General features: G+C 40.3%; 1 protein-coding gene across 1 annotated transcript in view; it reads right to left on the bottom strand.

Moving 5' to 3' along the window:
• The window catches only part of CUBN (cubilin), a 141,568-nt gene extending 123,235 nt beyond the window's left edge, over positions 1–18,333 (bottom strand). The window contains exons 1-14 of the mRNA XM_057383343.1: positions 18,210–18,333; positions 17,919–18,048; positions 17,507–17,599; positions 16,492–16,530; positions 15,610–15,711; positions 14,640–14,743; positions 10,880–11,006; positions 9,269–9,437; positions 8,406–8,537; positions 7,155–7,250; positions 6,486–6,607; positions 4,122–4,308; positions 2,274–2,392; positions 635–866 (exon numbers count right to left, since the gene is read on the bottom strand). Coding sequence (XP_057239326.1) covers positions 635–866; positions 2,274–2,392; positions 4,122–4,308; positions 6,486–6,607; positions 7,155–7,250; positions 8,406–8,537; positions 9,269–9,437; positions 10,880–11,006; positions 14,640–14,743; positions 15,610–15,711; positions 16,492–16,530; positions 17,507–17,599; positions 17,919–18,048; positions 18,210–18,328 — 1,771 coding nt within the window. The 5' untranslated portion in view covers positions 18,329–18,333. The remainder of the gene's footprint in view (positions 1–634; positions 867–2,273; positions 2,393–4,121; positions 4,309–6,485; positions 6,608–7,154; positions 7,251–8,405; positions 8,538–9,268; positions 9,438–10,879; positions 11,007–14,639; positions 14,744–15,609; positions 15,712–16,491; positions 16,531–17,506; positions 17,600–17,918; positions 18,049–18,209) is intronic.
• Positions 18,334–20,269: the final 1,936 nt, after the last annotated feature.

The raw sequence follows: 20,269 nt of genomic DNA on the forward strand, positions 1-20,269 counted from the left end.
TTCTAGAAATAAGGCAATGGCACCTTTTCTTCTCCATGGTTCATTCAAGACACAACCCAATGCCCTATTTTTTCTAGATAATACACAGAACACTGAAGCAACCTTTGTGTTACATGAGATGATTTGAAGTTTATCTCTGGAAATGCATTGCCAGGCCATCTGGAACAATGACCCAAGTGGCATTACCAAGAATTCAGGCAGAAATGTACAACAAATCATACCTAAAAGCTCACACATTCTTTAAAATCAAAATCCCTACAATCTAYCACCTATGGAATATCTAGGCTGTTGCAAATTGTCAGTGGCAAAACAAACCATTAAATTGTTTGCTCAAAGTACTAGATACTTCTGTGAGAAAAGAGAATTGATCAGATGAACGGCATTCCCAGGAACACATGCTCTTTGGGGGATTCCTCACAGGAGGTGCAAAGCAGTCTTAAAAACAGCAGAAAGCTATTCATGCAGAGGCCTAGAGTTGGAGTTCAAATATTTTAAGTGAYATATATTTCTACATTTCAGCCTCACTCCCTTGTAAAATACTTTTCTTCTGTTCCTATTGTCTCCCAATCAAAGAAAAGAAGTAATTTATTTTACTCCAAAACCATGAAGATGCTTTGCATATCTGCAAACTTACCAGGATTCTGAGATTCCCAATGAGCAGTAAAACCTCCAGCAATAGTGTGGTTTGAGTGTAACCAAAAATACAGAGAGTTGTGGGAACTGACAAGCTCTAGAGGACCTTGGAAGCCACAGTATTTTCCCAGTATGTGCATTGATGCTGAAGGCCCATCATGGATTTGAAGGAATTCAGAGTTACACTCATTACTTGTCTCCAGTTGGAAGAATGAGAAAGTAACACGCAGAACCTAATGAAAAGCAAGAAGACAATAAATCTTTTTCCCATCTGCTGAGACACTGTCTATGCAGAAACTTTATAGYGCAGATATATGTATTCATTTAACTGTGAGAATCTATATTTACAGCCATTATGTCATTTCCTGAAATGTTCCAGGGCAGAATAGGGGTCAAAAGGAAAGAGAGAAGATAGAMAGAAAGATAAGAATTTAGTCAGTGAAGTTTTCTGGAAAGATCATTATTTCTATAAACTAATAATTGAGACCATTTGTCTGTGTGTGTTATATGTGTGAAAAAAATGCATACATGTGTAAATTTCAAGCCATGTGAAAAGCTTGAAGTACAGCATAAAATACCTTACTCCAGTAAGGCAATTTTTTCATCAAATAGTTCGCATTTTTCATCCTTGCTCTGGCTGAAAGTATTGTGATGGGCATTAAAAGATTCATGATCTTGTTTTGCACATGTGGAATCAGTGTCTCCAAATACCATTCTGGATACTTAGTGACATGCACAGCTTTAAGTTTGMTCAGATTCTTCACTGATGTGCTTTAATRTGCTCTGCTGAAGACAGCAGTGGCTCCCAGGCTTAATTTGAAGATATGTCACATGCATACATATATTTATGTAATGCTGYATAGACCATTGTTAAGCACTGGTTTATAAAACAACTTAATATATTCCACAAAATATAAAAAATAGATCAGGTATTTAGATCTGAAGTAAGACATTGTGTGCTAAAGTATGAAGTAGCATATTTTGTAGTTGTTATTTATAATACGTGTGGACTTGTTAGCTGCAGATCAGAATCAGAATATACATTTGAGTGCAATATTTAAAAATTAATCCTTAAAAAAATCAAATGCTGCTATTACACAAAGCCACTGACAATATGAATTCAGCATTTTACATTTCTGCACTCAGAGATCAGAAAGGTGAAATTTTTGGGGGGGGTCACAGAATAGTCTGAGCTGGAAGGGACCCAGAAGGATCAAGTCCAACTCTTAAGGAATGGCCCTTATGGGGATCAAACCCACTGCCTTGGTGYTGGTAGCACCAGTCTCTGACCAACCCACTTGGCCCAGGAACCAACTGTGGAGCCCATCAGGGAAGAGCTTTTCTCATGCAGCTATTCTAAATCACATTCTGTGTTCCCTTCTGTAGCTGAAGGCAGGTTAATAAACTCTAACCCTTAGCTACATAGAAAAAGTCTGAGAAATCTAACCCAGGCAAATTCTTAGGCTAGGGAGCCCAAAGGCTAGTAAGGGTCTAAAACTTACTATTTTGAAAAACTGTTTATTCTGAGAGGATTGGATCACAACATTGGAACACATGTAGCATGCAGACAGTCATGTTTTCTCTGATAAGCTGAGGGGTCCTGCAGTCACAGGGTTTCTTTCAGCTGAACTCTACTTTACCTTGTTGGGATTAGTTTCAACAACCCAAGCACAGCTGACCCCATTGCTGTACCACTGGCTGTGKGGGTTGTTAGGGTAACTGAAAGTCCCCCTGGAGCCTGAGAGGTATCCTCCACAAACTGCAGAAAGAAAGAGAAAATTAAACAGATTAATGTTGTGCTATTACTATAAGACTAAAACAAAACCTAACTTTTTTTTGCATAGCTTTTGCTTCTTAAACATTTAAAACAATGTTGAAAAACAGTTCTTTAAAAGGCTCTTTAGGACTTCTTCTCAAATGGAACGACATCTCAAAAAAACCCAAATTCCCTGAAAGAAAAGTAGTTCCTGGAAAAAGAACAAAGAGTATCTGTTGGAACATGTGGATATTGGCAAAAGATGTTGATTCTGTTTCACAATAGTGTCCATAAATGCTTTGCTTCCAGAAGGATACCTCCAGATTGAATCTCTAAATTTTCCCCTACGATGAAACAACATTTTGCATTTTGAAGTTAACATGATGTAAAATTGTCTTAAACAGTAGTGGTACATCATAGAAGTTATCCTCAAGACATTTTATTGTCCCATTTGTTCTTTTTGGTTAGATTTCTGAGCCTGATAATCCCTCACGAAATACCATGGTCTCTTCTCTCACTGAATCATTCAATGCATGAGAACTGAGAACCCCAAACAGCTACAGAAAAATGTGTCTACAAAGCAGCCAAAACATAATGCACATATAGCTACAGTGTGCATCAAGCAGCTGAGTTGAACATTTAACTGATTCCAAAGAAATAGTCAATTCTCAGCAAACCGTTTGATTTCAAGAAGCAATAAAAATAATATRATTTTATTTTAAATGTCTAAAACATCTCACCATTTTTCAACCAGATTCAAAACTACCATGCAGTAAAATGCACTATTTTTCTCATTGATTAGAAACTAAAAGAACAGTTGGTATGTTATGATTTGTTACTGCTAAAAACTGGGTTTCTATCCCTTCATTATGAATGGCTAAAAATAAGATTTTCTTCCCATATGGATTTAATAATAATACATTACTAGTTGAATACTTTAGAAAAATAGAAAAAAAACCCAAAATAGTTCTTAAACCAGAGCAGATTTCACAGGGGATCAGTGGTAGTTTTACATTCTATATTATAGTAAAATTTAATTTGCTTTCTTTTTAGTAAACTACAATAAAAATGAGACTCTCCCATTGTCACAGGGACACTGGACTCATTGGAATGCCATTGGAATTCCATTGGAATGCCTGACATTTTTTAATTAAAATTAATGGCAAAAAATTCCCAAACAGAAAAAGTGATATTAAGAAGAAATGTTAAAGGCAGGACCTTGCAGTCACTTTAAAAGTGAGATTCCCCCATTTTCATGGCTAGCATTCCTTTCATTAAATTTTTGCTTGAAAAYCTTTTCTGGATTTTCCTTTTGATTAAAAACATGAGGACTTCTCATCTTCACAACAAATGAAATAATAACACTCAAAAGAGAAACATTAATATATTCTCTTTTTCTCCTTATACCAGATCCTCTTTCCCAACCAGCTTACCAGACCACTTTCTTGGGAACAGAGATCTTATTTTAGGATGTCTGGCATCCAGCCAAGGCTAGTGGGCCTTCATTGTTGCATTTCTACTGCTAAACAAAACTGCTATAAAGGAAGCTCATGGAAAACTGACTTGGCAGGAATTTGGGTTGGGACCTCTGGTCCACCAAACACAGGGTTGTTCTTCCCATCATAACTCAGTCCTTGTTCACATATTAATACCATACACCAAGCATCTACTGGCTGAAGCCTGCTGTCCCATTTCCCAGGAAGGAAGGAAGGGCAGGAGGTTCTGGCTGTACCTTGCTGGGCAGTCTGGCACTGTGGTCCTGTCCAGGCGCTGGTGCACTCRCAGGAGTAGCCGTTGACCCCATCAGTGCAGCTTCCCCCATTCTGGCACGGGTTGCTGATACATTCATCAATGTTCTCTGTACAATTAGGGCCTGTCCAGCCTGCATTACACAGGCAGAAATAGCCAGAAATCATTGCCTACAGGTATAAACAAATCAAATTAACTGTGAGCATGAATCACCTRAAGAAATCAATGCAGTTGTCAGAAAGATTGATATTTACACTTATTTTATGAGGAGATAAAGGAGTAAAAAAATAAAACCTTTGAAATTTTTTTGCCTTGATGGTCACTGGTGAAGCATAAAGAAGCATAAAGACATCAGATTATGTATCTCTTTGGATTTTTTCTATTAAGTTATTTCTTTGCAGGGCTTTTTCAAATTACTTTCTTGAAAATCAAAATCTGTATTCATTTATCCAATCAGAAAACTGTTTGCTWTGTTTTGGATTGATTACCCTAGAAACAAGTCAATCATGTTACCTAAACCTTATAAATATCAAGGCAAGGTAACTGGTTTATAAGTCATTTCTCTCAAGACTTTTCTCTGGGAAGCCTGCACTGCAGTAATGTAGGCTGTTAACTTTCATTTTCATCCTGAGGAATGCTGAAAGGGAACAACTTTGTCACCTTTTCTGCATTATCCCTTATTCTGTATGTCTCTTCTATTGCCATTGTTGCAACCTTTACTACTTCTCCTTATAATCAAATCTTTCCATATCTGTAAATGTTTTAATTCTGTAAGTTTTCTTATCTCATATTTCTTGTTTTATAAACACAGTCTTTAAAGGCAAAGAAGAACATGGTCCTGGATACCGGCTTCAATCCTGTCTTTGATGACATACAATCAATATATTGCATTCTCTATTTCCTTTTGCACTATCTATTCATGGCCTCTGTGTTCCATAGATTTTCAGTATGATGGAAGAGGGTTTTGACATGATTATAGGGCTCGGAATGATTCTTTCAAAGGTGTTTTCTGAAATGCWTTGCCTGATATTTAATTGACATTACATTTCCTCTGTCATTATGCTGACCAAATACAGCTCTGCGGTTTCTCTCTTTTATTAGATGCTTCTGTAGTCCCATTACTGAAATATCTGACTGTGTTATTATCTTCAGGTAATAGTTTGTAGCCATGATTGCCTACTGTTGTATGTTAGGATATAATTAGGGGAAGATGTTCTATCTTTTAATAGAATGACTATAATGAACAGGTTCTAAATAGTCAGAAAAACCAGATCAGACCTGCACAAAAGGCCCTTTAAATATCTGAGTGAAGACCAGTAAATACCTCCAGAATAGAGAACAAGGAATGCTGGTGAGGAGTGGAGTGTAAATGAGAGGACCATCACATTTCACATAGAAAATGGAAAAAGCAAAAGGTAATAAACCACAGAATCAAAGAAACATTTAGCTCAGAAAATACCCTAAAGCTCATCAAATCCAGCTRTTAACACTGCCAAATCCATATCTTATGTCTCATTTTCCCTGTGCCTSCAGGGACAATCAAAAGAAGGATTTCTGCAGACTAATGAGAATAAATGGGAAAAGACTCTGCTAGAACAAAATAATATAACATTTGTGCACATTTCTCCAAAACCATCATTGTGAATCATAAATGTCCTCTACAACAAAATCCCCAGGTCTGCAGCATGGACTTTGCAGAGCACAGCACAACTCACTAAAAAAGCCAAAAAAAGCCTTCAGAGGGTCCATATGGACAAACCAAATGTTCGCTTCATGAGAATGAATTCACACCACCAATCAGTTTAGGTCCAAAAGACTTGGTTACCAGAAGAACTGCAACCAATTGCCTTGAACACAATTTCCRTGTCCATATAAACAGCCTGAGATTTCAGGACTGCTCTCACAAGATCAGACTAGGAACACATAACTAACTCTGTTGGATATTAACAGCCTGTAAGTCAGCAGTGGTACTGATTCTGTTATCATGGGTAATTCATTCGTGATCCAGGGTAGTAAATYATTTTCCTGCACCACCAGGGACAGTCATTCATCAGTTCTCCTGCAACAGCACTAGCATTCTATTGGCTAGCCTGGGCTACCAGACACCACTTCTCAGGTCATTAGTGCCAAGATTACTGCCTTTACCTCACACACAAAGAAACAGCTTGTATATCCTGAAACTCACTTTGCTTTGCCCAGCTATATCCATCTTGCAATTCCCACTGACTTTACCTCGTTCCCATTAGTATGTCTGCACTCAGCCTTCAGTCTCATCAGTCTCACCAGTCTCCCTAACTGGTTATAACCACATGACGCTGTCACTAAGTGTGAGGAGCCCAGCACTCACCAAGCACTGCCCATTCGCACAAGGGTTTTGCAGCTGACAGATATCACTGAGAGGAGAGCACCCATTTGGCCCATATCCACTTCCAGTGTACCCAGATGTGCAGGAACAAAATGCCATTGGCCCTTGGGAGATAAGAACAGACTGAATTACCTTCTGCATCTTACGTCACAATGACAAACCAATGCCTGTAAATGTCCTTGACATTTTGAAGCAGAGTGTTTATATAATTCTAACTTATTTGGTCTTTTGACACCTTCCCTGGTCAGTGCCCAGCTTGAAAGAGCCCTAGTGTTGTTTTGCTATGGGTACCTGAGGGTCTGAGGTGACCTTCATGGGAAATGTGGGCACAGTTGAAGGGTATTTATGGTAAGGGGAATAGTAAAAACCGCTGTATAAGTGGAAAACTTCATCACAGAGAAATGGTGAAGGTCTCCACAGCTTTAGGATAAAGTCTTCTTTTTGGTGGAACCTAAATCTACTTCTATCAGTGCTTGTGGCAAAATCTGCTGGCTTCAGCTAAACTATCTGTAAAATCCTTTGGGTGAGGCAAAATTGACTGGAGAAGGGGCTGCAATCTAGATATGTTGATATTAAGTGGATTTATCCTAACCAGATCCTCCTTGAGATTCACACTGGTATTACCTTACAGTCTTTAAGAAAGCATCATACCTGGACCTGAGGTACAAGTAGCCAAAGGATGGCACCCTCCATTATTTATTGAGCAGATATTAACCTGGGTGCATCTTCGTCCATCTCCCTCATAACCTGTTCAGAGGTAAATCCCAGTTAGTCTGTAACTATGTTCTTTGAGAATCAGCAGTAAAACAATCAACTGGTGAGCAAAACACTAATTTATGGAGTAAAATCGTAGYCTCCTGCAGCTAAAAAGTAAGAGTTCAGATAGCTGCTGAAGTAAAACCTGGCATATTTATTGCAGCTCCTTCATTGCAGGGATGGATTCTGACTGTAAATAAATCCTTCCATGGTTGTGGAAAAAAAGGTATATTAGTGTTTGCCAAGTATAGGTAAGGTCAGTGAGGCCATAGAAGTCTGTATCTCTCGARCACCTTGTGCTGCCCTCCCTACACATCTCAGACAGCYCTAATCACATCCACACTTTTTCCTYCTGCACACCAGAGCAGCCCTTGGATCTCAAACACAACACCCAGTTCTTCTCAGGACATTCAGGAGGATCCAAGCCCTGCAACACAGCTCTTTACGGCCAGAGCTGATGTCACCAAAACTTGTCTGAGGCCACGTTTCCAGCATGGTGATACCCCTTCAGCACTCAGTAACTGGGAGCCTTCACTAACTGACGCCTATTGCCACTTAAATAGCAACCAAAATGTCAGTTAAAAAGACTTTTTCCTGCTACATTTCTATTCATTCCATGCATTTCAGAAAGCATTTTAAATCATAAACCACAAATTATAAAGACCTAAGTTGCAACTTCCACTGCTTGACCTGTAGTGCGGTGGAAAYGCTGCCTCCTCAGACAGCATTCAGAGCGTGACAATTATCAAGACTTTTTTTTTACTACAGACAATACAGCTGATTTATGGCACACAGGATACTGTTTCAATTAATACAGACAATGAAATTACTATCGTAATTACGCAATCCTTGTTTCCTATTAATGAACTTGTAAAGGAAGTACTTCATCAAATCAAGGCTCTAATACCGAAAACAGCTACTAGTACAAGAGAAGCACATTTCAGAGGATCATCTTTAGAGGTATACTCTATACAATGTTCATTAATAGCTGAAGCAGTTTGAATATATTTGGATTCTGCACTCTGTATTACAATATTGTGTAAGAGATACTTCTTTCTATAAAACTAGTCAGTCTACCCCAAAACATGCTCAAATGCATTGAATCTTCATCTTTTAAGCCCTTCCATAGTAAGAAATCCATTTTACCTGGTGGACAGAGCCCACAGCGGAATGATCCAACTGTGTTGATGCATTGAACCATCGGTACTCTTGAGCAGCCTCCATTATCAATGGCACATTCATCAATGTCTTGGCAAGTGTAGCCATTTCCTTGCCAGCCTAAAAAGCGGCACAAAAAAGACATTAGAAAGAAAATGCCTGKTTTTTTTKKKTTYYTTTTTTGACCAAATCTTTTCATAGAGTACAACTGAATWGCACTTCATTAACACAAGAGTAGACTTGTCTGTTTCACAACTGATTAATTACCAGTCTGTAAATTAGGTTACAAACAACAGGGTGGAGATRTGTGTATGAGAATGTTTTATTTTAACTGTATTCTGGACATTCCAGATTCAAACACACTTTTACCTAAAGAGGATCCAGKTCTGGTCTACTGCACATATGTACAATTTCCAGCAAAGCTTTAGKGTAACTTCAGTTAAATACTAAAAAAACTGCTCCCACAGACACTACCTGCCCAACTCAGGAAGAGTAATCATAGATTATATGGTTTGAGGGGACAATCAGATTTTTATATTGCCTTAGGGCAGTAAACATTAGGGCAGATATGAAAGTACTGCAGACCTATTGCATGAAGGTGAAGGACATGAAGATACCTGTAGACATCAGACCTATTTAGGTGTTCAGTTAGGATAAGATAAATCATGCCTTAGAATCCACTGCCTGCCTTATCTAGATAAGAAATAACSAGCAAGCATTTATTCCCTAGAATACAGACCAAGCATTTCATGGAGCTCCTCTCACCCAGATCCTGTGCCTGTGTTTATGATATATGGGCAACAGTACCTCCTGCCACCCATCCCACCTGAGAGCATGGAAGGACGAGATACCTGGGGGGCAGGGACCACACGTGTAGGAGCCTGGAGTGTTGTAGCACTGCACAAGTGGATTCTGTGAACACGGAGGATTAGGGAGGCTGCATTCATCTATGTCAACACTGCAGGCAGGGCTGCCAGGAGGGGACATCCAGCCAGGGTCACAGACACAGCGGTACTTGGGCTGAAAACAGAAAACATCACATTACAGATTTAAGACATTTGCAATAGTCAAGMAAAAGGCAGGAGGAGTTAATTCTATAAAATTACTTTTGAATTATAGCAAGAAAGCTTTCAGAGCATGACATGACTTGCATACTTTTAGAAAGTTACTTTCAGTATTTTTCTCAGTCTATTTCTTCCTCTGAATTTACTTATTCTGATTATGGGAGCAACTCAGGCTCATTCGTTATGTTTATTAAAAAAAACCTGTAATTTACCCCAAAGGTCCCAGAGAAAATAAGACCAATTATGAGCTGTACATAAACATAATTAAAAGCCATCAACTTGCTTTTTAACCAGGGCAAACAGATCAGTGTAAGCAACTTGAAACCTTCTTGACTGTTTTCTTTTAATCAAATTATTCAGTAGTAGATGCAATGTGCAGCACTAACATTAAATTGCAAATACATGTTTTCTTTTAGGAAAACAGTTTTCTCTCTAGTAAACTTTACTAATGGCCAGGTTTCAACATTTGTCTAGCTTCASTCCAATTAAAGCTAATGGGAATTTTATTGTTGATTGTCACAGGAGYGGACACTGTTAAACCAACACTGAAYCCTTTTGAAAAGCTTTCTCCTGGGCAGAAAATAAGTGATGAGTTGTGAAACTTCTAAAAATGAAGAAAATAAATTATTTTATAGCAAAGCAAAAAAAAAATCGGCTGTGACTGGAATGGTGCATGGGTGTATAGAAGCATTAAGGAGCACAAGCTTGGCTGGGTGGTTTTGGAGGGAGGCTCTGAGTGGAAAGAGCCAAAGCTGGCATGGTCTRTCTGTCCCTGTGGAGTGAACACCCTGTACCCAGATTCTCGCCCAAATGAATGAGCTGGCCTGCTCCAGAAGAGCACTCAACTGTGTGCTAGCATCCACCCAGTGCAGACRCATGGAAAGATTGGGCATGGAGTCAGACACCACATGCAGCTRACACTGAGGAGCACCAAAGATGAGCAGCAGCCACCCAGTCACCATGAAGCCCTGGCAGCTCCCAGGCCCTTGGCAGTAATGCTCCACTGGTATGCCTTTTCCCRGGAAAAATAAGATTCATTAGGCATGTCCTTCTTAATCATTTAAGTAGTAAAATAGTATAGTAACTTAGAACTCCCAAAATACTGACCAGTAATAACATATTTCAAATAAGTCTTTGACTTTTCCAACGAATACTGCCAAGCTCCCTATGGATATAGTAGTCTATTTAGTACTGTGACAAGTACCTCTAACAAGACATAAGACATTTTTGATTGTTTCTGCCATCCTTGGTACAAGAGAGAGGTTGTTATGTTGKATGGTGACATTTCTTGCTGTTTTTCTTAGCAGCAGCGTGTGCTCCACAGTTTTGTTGTGCTCAGCAATATTTGTTGCTTATTCAGGCTGTGCTGTATAATGAAGTTTATACATTGTTCCTTACCCTGTGGGGCTGATCTCTTTCTTCATCTATGCAGAGTCCATGCACACAGAGTGTCTCAGATCCTTCCCGGCAATCATCAAACTTCAAGGCACAGTGAGGCCCATAGGTGTCTGGAGTACAGGTGCAGCTAATAGTGCAAGTAGACAGAAAAATCAAAATTTTGTCTTTCTACCACTGTTCAAGACAGTTTAGTGCCATTCTCCACTCTCTGGGGTGTTCCTTGGAAAATACATCTATTTACCTATATCAACAATCCTGCTAATAATCATGCACAGAGGCAAATCTCCTGTTCAGCAGAAACTCAAGAATCATGTGAGACTTGTGTATATTCAGGACTGTCTGGTCCTATTGGAGAATATACAGCATTTTGTTACATTCATTAGCACAAATCCAGAAAAAAAGAAAACTCTAGCATAAGACTTGAACAGAATATGAGCCTGGAAAACCCCACTTCAGTCAAAGAGCACCTAAACTTTCTGTTCCAGTTTATGACCCTCACATGATGACAAATGCTTAAAATTCTGCTTCTAGCAACCTGCAGAAATGCCATGTCTGGCCTGTCCCAGAGAGTGGGGTACCTTCACTCCCACACCACAACAAGGAGCAGCTGCTGTCTCAGCAGCACCTCAGCTTTCAGGGATGTGTGGTGGGCAAGAGGTGGCGTTTGGGGCTGGCGGAGCTGGAAGAACAAAGTACTGGATTGAAGGAAGGCATTCTACTGTTGGGATCTTGTTTGAAAGCTCCCAGATGCATCCCATTTTTATTTATAGGGCAGAGCTTAGTTACAGTATTATACATATGTGGTGGAACTGAAAATGGGAACTTCTAAGCCATCAGATAATGTTTCCCTTTTCTCTGGCTCTTTATTTCCACATAGACCAAACGTGAGGCTCTGAAATACAACTGAAAGAKATATAAATGAACAGAAAATCTCCTGTCAGATATTAAATTGACAGTGAGACTCTCATTTGGATTCATGTTATATTCTGCAATGTCTGCAGCTTGCAGAGACATATGGCAGGTACACACCCTTCTTGGATTGCTTTTTCCGAATGAAAAATGCTCCGTAAAAGCATTTCTCTGCAGAATTAGAATCAGGGTATTCTGGTGCAGCTTGACCTGGACCTTGGAGCAATTTATATAAAATAAGCTGCTGCTGTSCCTTCCACCGTGTCACATGCTCAGCTGAAATAGCAGTTTGATAAGTCAATTGCAGGTAAATAAACTGCACTCAGGACAAGCAACCCRCATGAACTTAGGCTTCAAAAACCCTCAACAGCTTAATGCTTAACTGTAGTCTGCAGTGCAAGACAGCRTGTTCATTATTGTAAGGGACAGCAAGAAGAACAGCACCTTCCCAGCAGCRCAGCAGCTCAGCCTGGGCAAGCACAGAGGCAGCAGGTCAGGGAACCAGATGACTTTTGTATGTCTAAAGTACACTCAGAGCTTCACGTTCAACTTCAAAGGACAYAGCAAGGCAATCTGGCCATCTCCAAAGGAGGAGAACAATGGCACGGTCTCCTGCCTAGTCTGGCAAAGATTAATCTGCTGCCTATCTGAAGTTTCTCAGAGAAGAGTTTCAAGAAGTAGGTCACACTGCAAGGCACTCCAGCCAAATTGTGATGCACTACTTGGCACTGCCATGGTTCCCTCACATGGCTYGTGGCACGCTGTGATGAGGCCCCTGTTATTTTGGTTGTGACACAGAAGTTCTGATAGACATGGGGACTCTCACAGCCTTTATCCAACTGATGCAATGTCCCCTTAGGGTTCTGAYTGAGGAAAGTGTTTCCTGGACACCTGCTCTTTTTCCTTATACTTCAATGCTTTCCTGAATTACACAAAAAAGCATGCAGCATGTTCATAAAGAATATGAACAAGGAGTGAAGAGTGCATTATGTTCCATTTCATGGTACCTAGTCCAGTACTTCCCATCCCCTGTTATTATCTCTGCAGGCTATAGAAGGTCAAATATTACCTTTTTCTTTCCCTGCAGTCCACACTGGTATATAACTATGCCAGAGTAGGAGAGGGGTGACCTAGGTTGCTGAGTGCCAGAAAGCTTAGCAGCAATGTCTGCATAGTTACTGAAAAGAGCAATCAAGCTCTGCCTTGGGATGGATTTAGTATTTGGGGAGCACTCAGAAATAAGAAAGACAATATGTGAAGGGAGACTGAAGGCAGTACAATGGATTTGGAGAAGGGACTATACAATAATCCTGAGTGTGTAATGCCAAAGCAGTAATATTAAGGTTTGGATCACTTGTGAAGAGGTCTGAGCTCATTTTCTGAAACACTGCTTTGGCAGTACCAAAGAGGGAAAGACCTACATCAAGAAATAAACTGGGGAATCGTGACTGTACCAACACAATGACAACAACKGCAAGAACGGCAGACCTTAAATCTTAATTTAGTCACACACCTGTACATCTCTGAGCACAATGAGAAACAAAGGCAGATTGTTTTGTGTGTTTTTTCCTTAACAAGTATCTGTTGCACACAAGCTAGAAATATCCTTGAAAATCAAAGAAAAGCCTACAGGAGGCATCATGCACCAGTGACACCTTAGCAGACTGTGTTAATGCTGAAGCGTGAGGAGCACTACAGGAGAACTTCCTTTGTTTGAGGTTCTTCCAAGAACTGACAAAGCACTATAAGCCAGTGTTAAACCAAGAAAATATTTGTGGGGGCTGAAGCAGGAGACAAAATGCTTTGCAGAAAGCTGTGGCATGCTCTCCAGTGTGCTTGTTCCCATTGCACAGGGATAGCTTTGTATTATATCTGAAAGTTATTTATTTACCAGATTATTTGACATTTTGGAGAATGAAACACAGAATGTTCAGGCTGACTTGCCCTGTAAGCAAGTGCATATTTCCTAAGGAGCTGGGCACAGCCAGAGAAGAATGTGCTCCAGTATCCTCATGTGTATGGGGCACAGCACACGGGCAGCCCAGGCACCCCCTTGGTCAGTCGGCTGCAGACAGCTTTTCTCCTCCCTTTCTGCCTGGCAGCACTGTGCATTCCTGTCTCTGCTGCTGTCTCAGCAGTGTTTTTGGAGGACATTTCACAGAACTGTTTCTGATTTCAYAGAATATTTTGAGTTGGAAAAGACTCACAAGGATCATTAAGTCCAAGCCTTAGWGGCCCACATGCGAATTGAACCCGTGATCTTGGTGTTATTAGCACCCTGCTCTGACCAACAGAATGTGCTGGWAATGCCAGTACCCATATATTCATGAGATTACCAACTCAAAACCTTTGCTGGGCCAAACCTGTTCATCTCCTTCATCTCCTCAACTCCATTGATCTCAAGGGGAAGGTGACAGCAGAGGGATGGCAGCATGGCTGTGCTGTGGGCACACTGGTGAGTGTTGGTTACAGACCAGCACGAGTATCTTATCACCCCAGCTACCTCCTGTGGTGTAAGAAATTTCCATTAAAGCATCTGCACCTACAGCAGGGGGATGGGTCAGTGGAGCCAGTCTTCTATCTGTAACCCTGGCACGGCTGTGTGATGGATCTGGTTCCTGCTGTTCTTTTTCTGTCCAAGCAGGCAATGGCTTTGGGGGCCCTTCTGTGTCTGTGGTGGGCTCAGGGAACAGTGTAGTATAGATTTTATATTTTCTCAGAACTCACCGGGTTATAGTGCCCAGATACTAAACAGACTTATTTCTAGAAATTGTGCTGCAGGTGTGATAGCGGGTACAAAAATAGCAGTGTATTCCTCATGGGATATTTGTGTGTAGTTTTGAGAAGTTACCTGTAGCCTCCTGGTGTGTTCACACAAGTGCCTCCATTGTGGCAGCCGTATGCTGTTCCAGAAAAAATCTGGCATTCATTAACATCCACTGARCACAGGAGGCCCTATGATGAAATGGAAAACCAGTTTGTTTTCCAAATAACTGAGAAATAAAGCAAACCATGGACCCAATGTTTAAAATAGTTTTCAAAGATATACAAACCATGGGCTGTTATCAACACAGCTTCCCTTATGAACACAATAACAAAACTTTATTTTTCAGCTGTGATTCTGTGACCCTTGCTATCAGTCAGATAGGGATAAAATATTTCAGATGTAGAAAGCATATGAACACCACATTTTTGTCACCTCCCCATTTTCCAAGTAGAAAAATACTCGGAAAATTTTCTTTTAAACTTTTTCTATCAGGAAAACGCATCAATTTTGACCCAAATCTTGCTGGGATAACTTTTAAGTTGAAAGCCTTTGAGAAGAAGATACAACATTTTCATCTCTAGTGCATCTAATAGCACCATTAAAGCATTTGCTAATGAAGTATCTGGATTAAAACAAAAATCAGAATGGCACTGATTATTTACACCCCCCTTTATCTTACTTGTTTGAGATTGAATAAACATCCGTCCCTTCCCCCATTCTCTATCCTTGCGTAAGGTCAACAGCAAGGCACGCAGTTCAGTTCACTGCTCAGCAAAAAGCAGACTAATTCTCTGCTGTGGGAACTGCCAAGAATCACTGACTTCATGGGCCATCGCCTGCGTGTAACAGTGTTTTTTTACTCACATATGTTGATATTGTTGAGAAGCAAACGAGTTGCTCTCCAACAGATGAATGACACTGGTGCTTTGCTGTTCAGTGGAGCTCACTCTGTCCTGAGCAACCCTACAGTGCTGCCTTCGTGGCAATCACACTAACCTAGATGCAGCCTTACATTAAAACACACACTCCATAGTCAAGGAGGCTGAAGACTCACCTGCCAGTTGCTGGGACAGAGGCAAAAGAAGCCATCCAGTGAGCTCACACAGGTCCCTGAGTTCTGACAGGGGTTACTACTGCAGGCTCTCCTCTGGACRTCCTGAAATGCCAGAAAAGAGTAGATAATCAGATTTTTGCTTAGCTGGTGTTCCATTAGCATTTATTTTCAAAATAAACCTTCTTCTTTCTTTCTTTCCCCTCCCTCCCCCCATGTTTTCTTGGATTCTCCCACCAATTTTTTTCCAGCAAGGCTGATTTGTGAACGTTTTAAGCTATTTCACTTATCCCTGTACAAATAATGATGCTGTGATTAGTCATACACAGAATGACCAAGAACTAGGATTAGAAAAGTGCTGTAAAAAGTAAATATCAATGGAGATCATTCCTCAGCAGCAGACTGSGAGTCTAGATGGAGGGCTATCTTGTCTTCTTGATTCCATGGGTGATTACTCTGACAATTGTTTTTCTTGGCACCTGTAGGTGTGGCTTGTCAAAAGCTTACAGAAGAAGAGGCAACAGCTGAAACTTTGCTAGTTTCAGGGCAATAAAAATCCAGTTTGAGTTTTCTAGTCTTTGTTTGACAGMCCAGTGAAGGAGAAGTTTACTTCTCCTTGGTATCTACTTGTTTTGAATGTACAACTGTTTCTCCGTTAAGAAATGCAGGCTCCCACACAGTTTATATTTTGTAAAAAAAGGCGTAKCACCTCCTCCACAAATCTTGGTGGGGTTTTTTTTAACTTTCTGTTACCAAAAAAAGTTTTCCTGAGGAATGCATGAGAGGAAAGAAATAATTTAGCTATTTAATAATTGAAACCTCACTTTATTTACTTGGGGCTGGGATTTTCTTTTACAATCTCTAGTTGGCTTCCCATTTACTTACCTGCTCTAAGCTTTGAAGTTTGTGATCAAGACCCCGGATCTGCAAAAGAAATGCAAATTACATTGTGCTTGGTATAAGAGTGACCACAGAGGTACTTGCTGGATACCAGTAAGCTAACAAAATATTTTCCTCTGAGATAAGAGAATGGCATGTGATACCAGGTGACAGATCAAAATGCGGCCCCATTCACGGTGATTTTGGTGGTTTAGGCAGTTTAGAAAATGACAGCTTAAATATGYTCCAGCTTGGATCCTTAAGGCAAGACTCAGTCTAGCAAAGAGGTATTCAGATGGTCAAAACTGAGAACAAGAATATTCCTGGGAGACTGTTCAGGTCCTCACATGCATGAGGAGGTGTGGGACAGAGCACCAAAACCAAGAAAAGCGTCACCAAAACTCGGTGTGTTGTGACCACAAACAGCAAGCTGACACTGAATCAAGGAATATGATGGATACATCTTAGCACAATTTCCCTAAAGGAAGGTGTCTTAGGCTATAAAATATTTTCCTATAAGGAACTTGTAGTAACACTGTAACAAAAGACACTTAAATCAGGCAGTKGTTTAAAAATCTTCTCATGGAAAAAAATGTTCAGGAGCAAGGAAGTGACAAAACTACTGCATAGGTCTTTTTTTCCGCTGCAAACCCCTATAGCCCATTTCAGCTATGGAATGAGATGGCTGTGTAACAGCTATGAAAACATATGTGCTTCACTTCAGAATTTATCAAAAAATATTAGAGTGTATAGTCAATACAGATGCTGATAGGGAGCAAAGAATAATCATAGTAACTGGAAATTTTTGGGGAATTTRCTGAAATATTTCTGTTGTCTCCAGAGTTTCTGAGTAAGTTTCTCAAAAATTAAACACAGATTCCAAGCTGATGCTAAACAGGGACTCTGCTCCAGTTCACTGAACTGGGTCCAGAAATACGACAATAATCAGGTTGTTTAATATTAGTGTGAGGAATAGCAAACTGGGAATGCTGGAGGAGGAAAACACAAAGGTATGGCTCACCTTGGAGGACAGCAGACTAATCTGCTGGGACACATTTGGAGAGGCAGCGGYGACTTTTTTAAGTTCTTGAATCTCTGTGCTACTCTCTCTAACCTAAACAACAGAGATAATGTGAAACAAACTTTGACTTTTCAAAAGCTTAAGAAAGTCTTGTCCTTGCATAACTTTACTATTATAAAGTCCACTTAAATGCAGAAAGCTCTGCTACATACACAATTTAATCTTTTAATTATCTTCTGTGATGACATGATTACTTTACAAGTCTGCAATAGCTTACTTTCATAYTAGAGTACTGCTAGAGATAATATAAAATAAAATAATACAAAATACATCAAATGCTTGTGAAGAAAATTTAACTATTAATATGTAAAACTAAAAATGAAAAYATATTAAGGAAAAGTAGCTATATCACCTGATCAAAGAGTTCTGCAAGGTCTTCTTGATTAATTTTTACTTTCCCCAGTGGTCCAGTTCTAAATTCAATATTTCTGCTGGAGCCAGCATGGAACACTAAATTACCCTGCTCAGAGGATAAACGAGGCCTGTTGTGTTAGGGGGAAAAATAAAAATAAAGAGATCATTTAGTTACACATATCTGCCAAAGAGTATGTAAAATAGAGCTATACTAAAGTCATCCTGCTCCCATTACCAGCACTTACAGAGCACTACATCAACAAATGCATTTGCAAGCAATGGTACTTACTGCTCATCATAAGTGGCTCTTTTCTGCCTCTTTTTTTCATGGTGGTTTGAGTCACAGCTCAGTCCAGAAAGTAATAACAACACAACTATGAGCACAGGAGCAGGAGGAGCCCAAAGCATTGCTCTCCTCCRGCTGTCCTGCACATGAAGTGAAACCTCCAGTGCTGATCTGGGATGTTGTGAGCCCAGRTGCCCTTTGCTCTCACACAGCTCCTTGTTCACAAGGTGCCCATTCTGCTGTCTTGTCTCGCAAGGGTGAACTTTATCTCAGACACYTTAATTAAAGATTGACAGCATGCAAATCCTCTAGACATTAAATGCATTTTTCTCTTTTTGTCTTTTGGTTTCAGGAGCTTTGAGATATCATTAATTGGGATCTGCCTGTACTTTATCAGTATGTCTTTGCCCTTTGTACAGCTGAGCACCCCTGTCCCTGAGCACCTTGTGATCTGCAGCCAGATACTGCAGAATTGGCTCTCCCACATGCAGCACCACATGGGTGAAGGAAGGAATATTTGGCAGCACTAAAGGACCTAAATTGTTACCAAAAAAAACCCAAATGTAAAACCCACAGTGGCTGGAAAGGAATATTTGTATTGAAAGAGAAGCTTCCAGTCAGTAATTTACTGGGCAGATGACACAAACAAGTCAGCAGTACTGAGCAGCATCCCATGGATTACACCAGCACAGTACAATTTTAACCGAATATGGCTGCTCTGAAGGGTCACTCAGTCCCCAGATGCTGAGGCTCAGGCTGTTGCTGCTGAAAGCCATGAGAGATTCCATGTCCCACCTCCCCTTTGTTTTTGCCAGTCTCCACATTATCCTTGCACAACACTTTGCTGTGCTTTGYTCTTCCTGCTTAGAGGAGYTCTGTGTATATTTTCTTTCCTCACACTAGGAACTTCCTGAACCTCYAGGCCCACCACCATTCTTTTTGATTTTCCTTTTTGCTTAGCAGACATTCAGCCTGCTCACATTTCAAAACTCTTCTGAGAAGGAAAGAWTAGCAACAGTTGTAGCTGCTCTTGYTCATAGATAACACTGGCATCCTTTAAGCCCCACACCTTCCTGGAGGCCATGGAGCTCCTGCACTTCCTAACCCAGTCCAGTCTTTCTGCTCCAGTTGGTACTTGTCACAACTATGTGGAACCTGCCCTGGAGCTGGGGGGATTGAATGAACTCTACAGCTTTTTACAGATGGGAGCATTACGAGGTCAAAACAACCTGGGAAGAAATTGGATGTGGTGACAAAAAATATTAATGTCACCTCAGAAAGAGAMAGATGCACACTGTGAACATGAATGTGAAGTCGGATTGGGGAAAGTTTGTGGTGCTGACACAGATAACCTGAACTTCACTATGAATAACCATAATGCCTTAGATTGTATCAGTTGTATCCCACCATTTTTGTTAACATAAAAAGTGGATTTTTATTAAGTTTTATTATCTGTGTTTTCATTAACTTACCTTGGAATTCAGAACAGCATCAGCCTGCTGACCACTTCCCTTGTGCTCACACTGACTGTGATGTAGGTAACCCAAGAGCCACTGCTGCTGCCAGGGGATCTGGAAGGGCAGAGATGAAGCTCCTCCTGAATCCAGGGGAGACAACCCATCTCGTAGTGGTGAGGCAGAAGCTCAGCTCTCTGGATGTTCATCTGCTCTGTAGCAGGGAGTCTATCAGCTGCTCCTGCCTGAACAGAGAAATATAATGACAAATTTTTGTATATTGTCCTTTACCATCATGGGAGATACTGTATCAATTAAAACAGAGAATTGTATCCACAGTTGCTAGAAATATGATTACTCCACAATGGGCTATGTTTCAATCCACATGGACTATATYTTTTAATTCCAACAGAGAATCTGCCCCCTTCACCTTTTTATTTTTACTATCATGCTTTTTGCTCTGAAGCCTCTGTTCAGGAATAGGACAGCACAGACAAATTATCAATGTGTCTGTCTGGTCAACAGGACACCTTCTGCCTCTGGGTATTCTGGTACTGTCCATTAAACTAGTGCTCATTAACATTCTTCCTGTTGATTCTGAAATCAGTC

This window comes from Malurus melanocephalus, unplaced genomic scaffold (genome assembly GCF_030028575.1).
Source record: "Malurus melanocephalus ecotype Western Australia unplaced genomic scaffold, MMel_1.1 scaffold_14, whole genome shotgun sequence".
NCBI classification, from domain to species: domain Eukaryota; kingdom Metazoa; phylum Chordata; class Aves; order Passeriformes; family Maluridae; genus Malurus; species Malurus melanocephalus.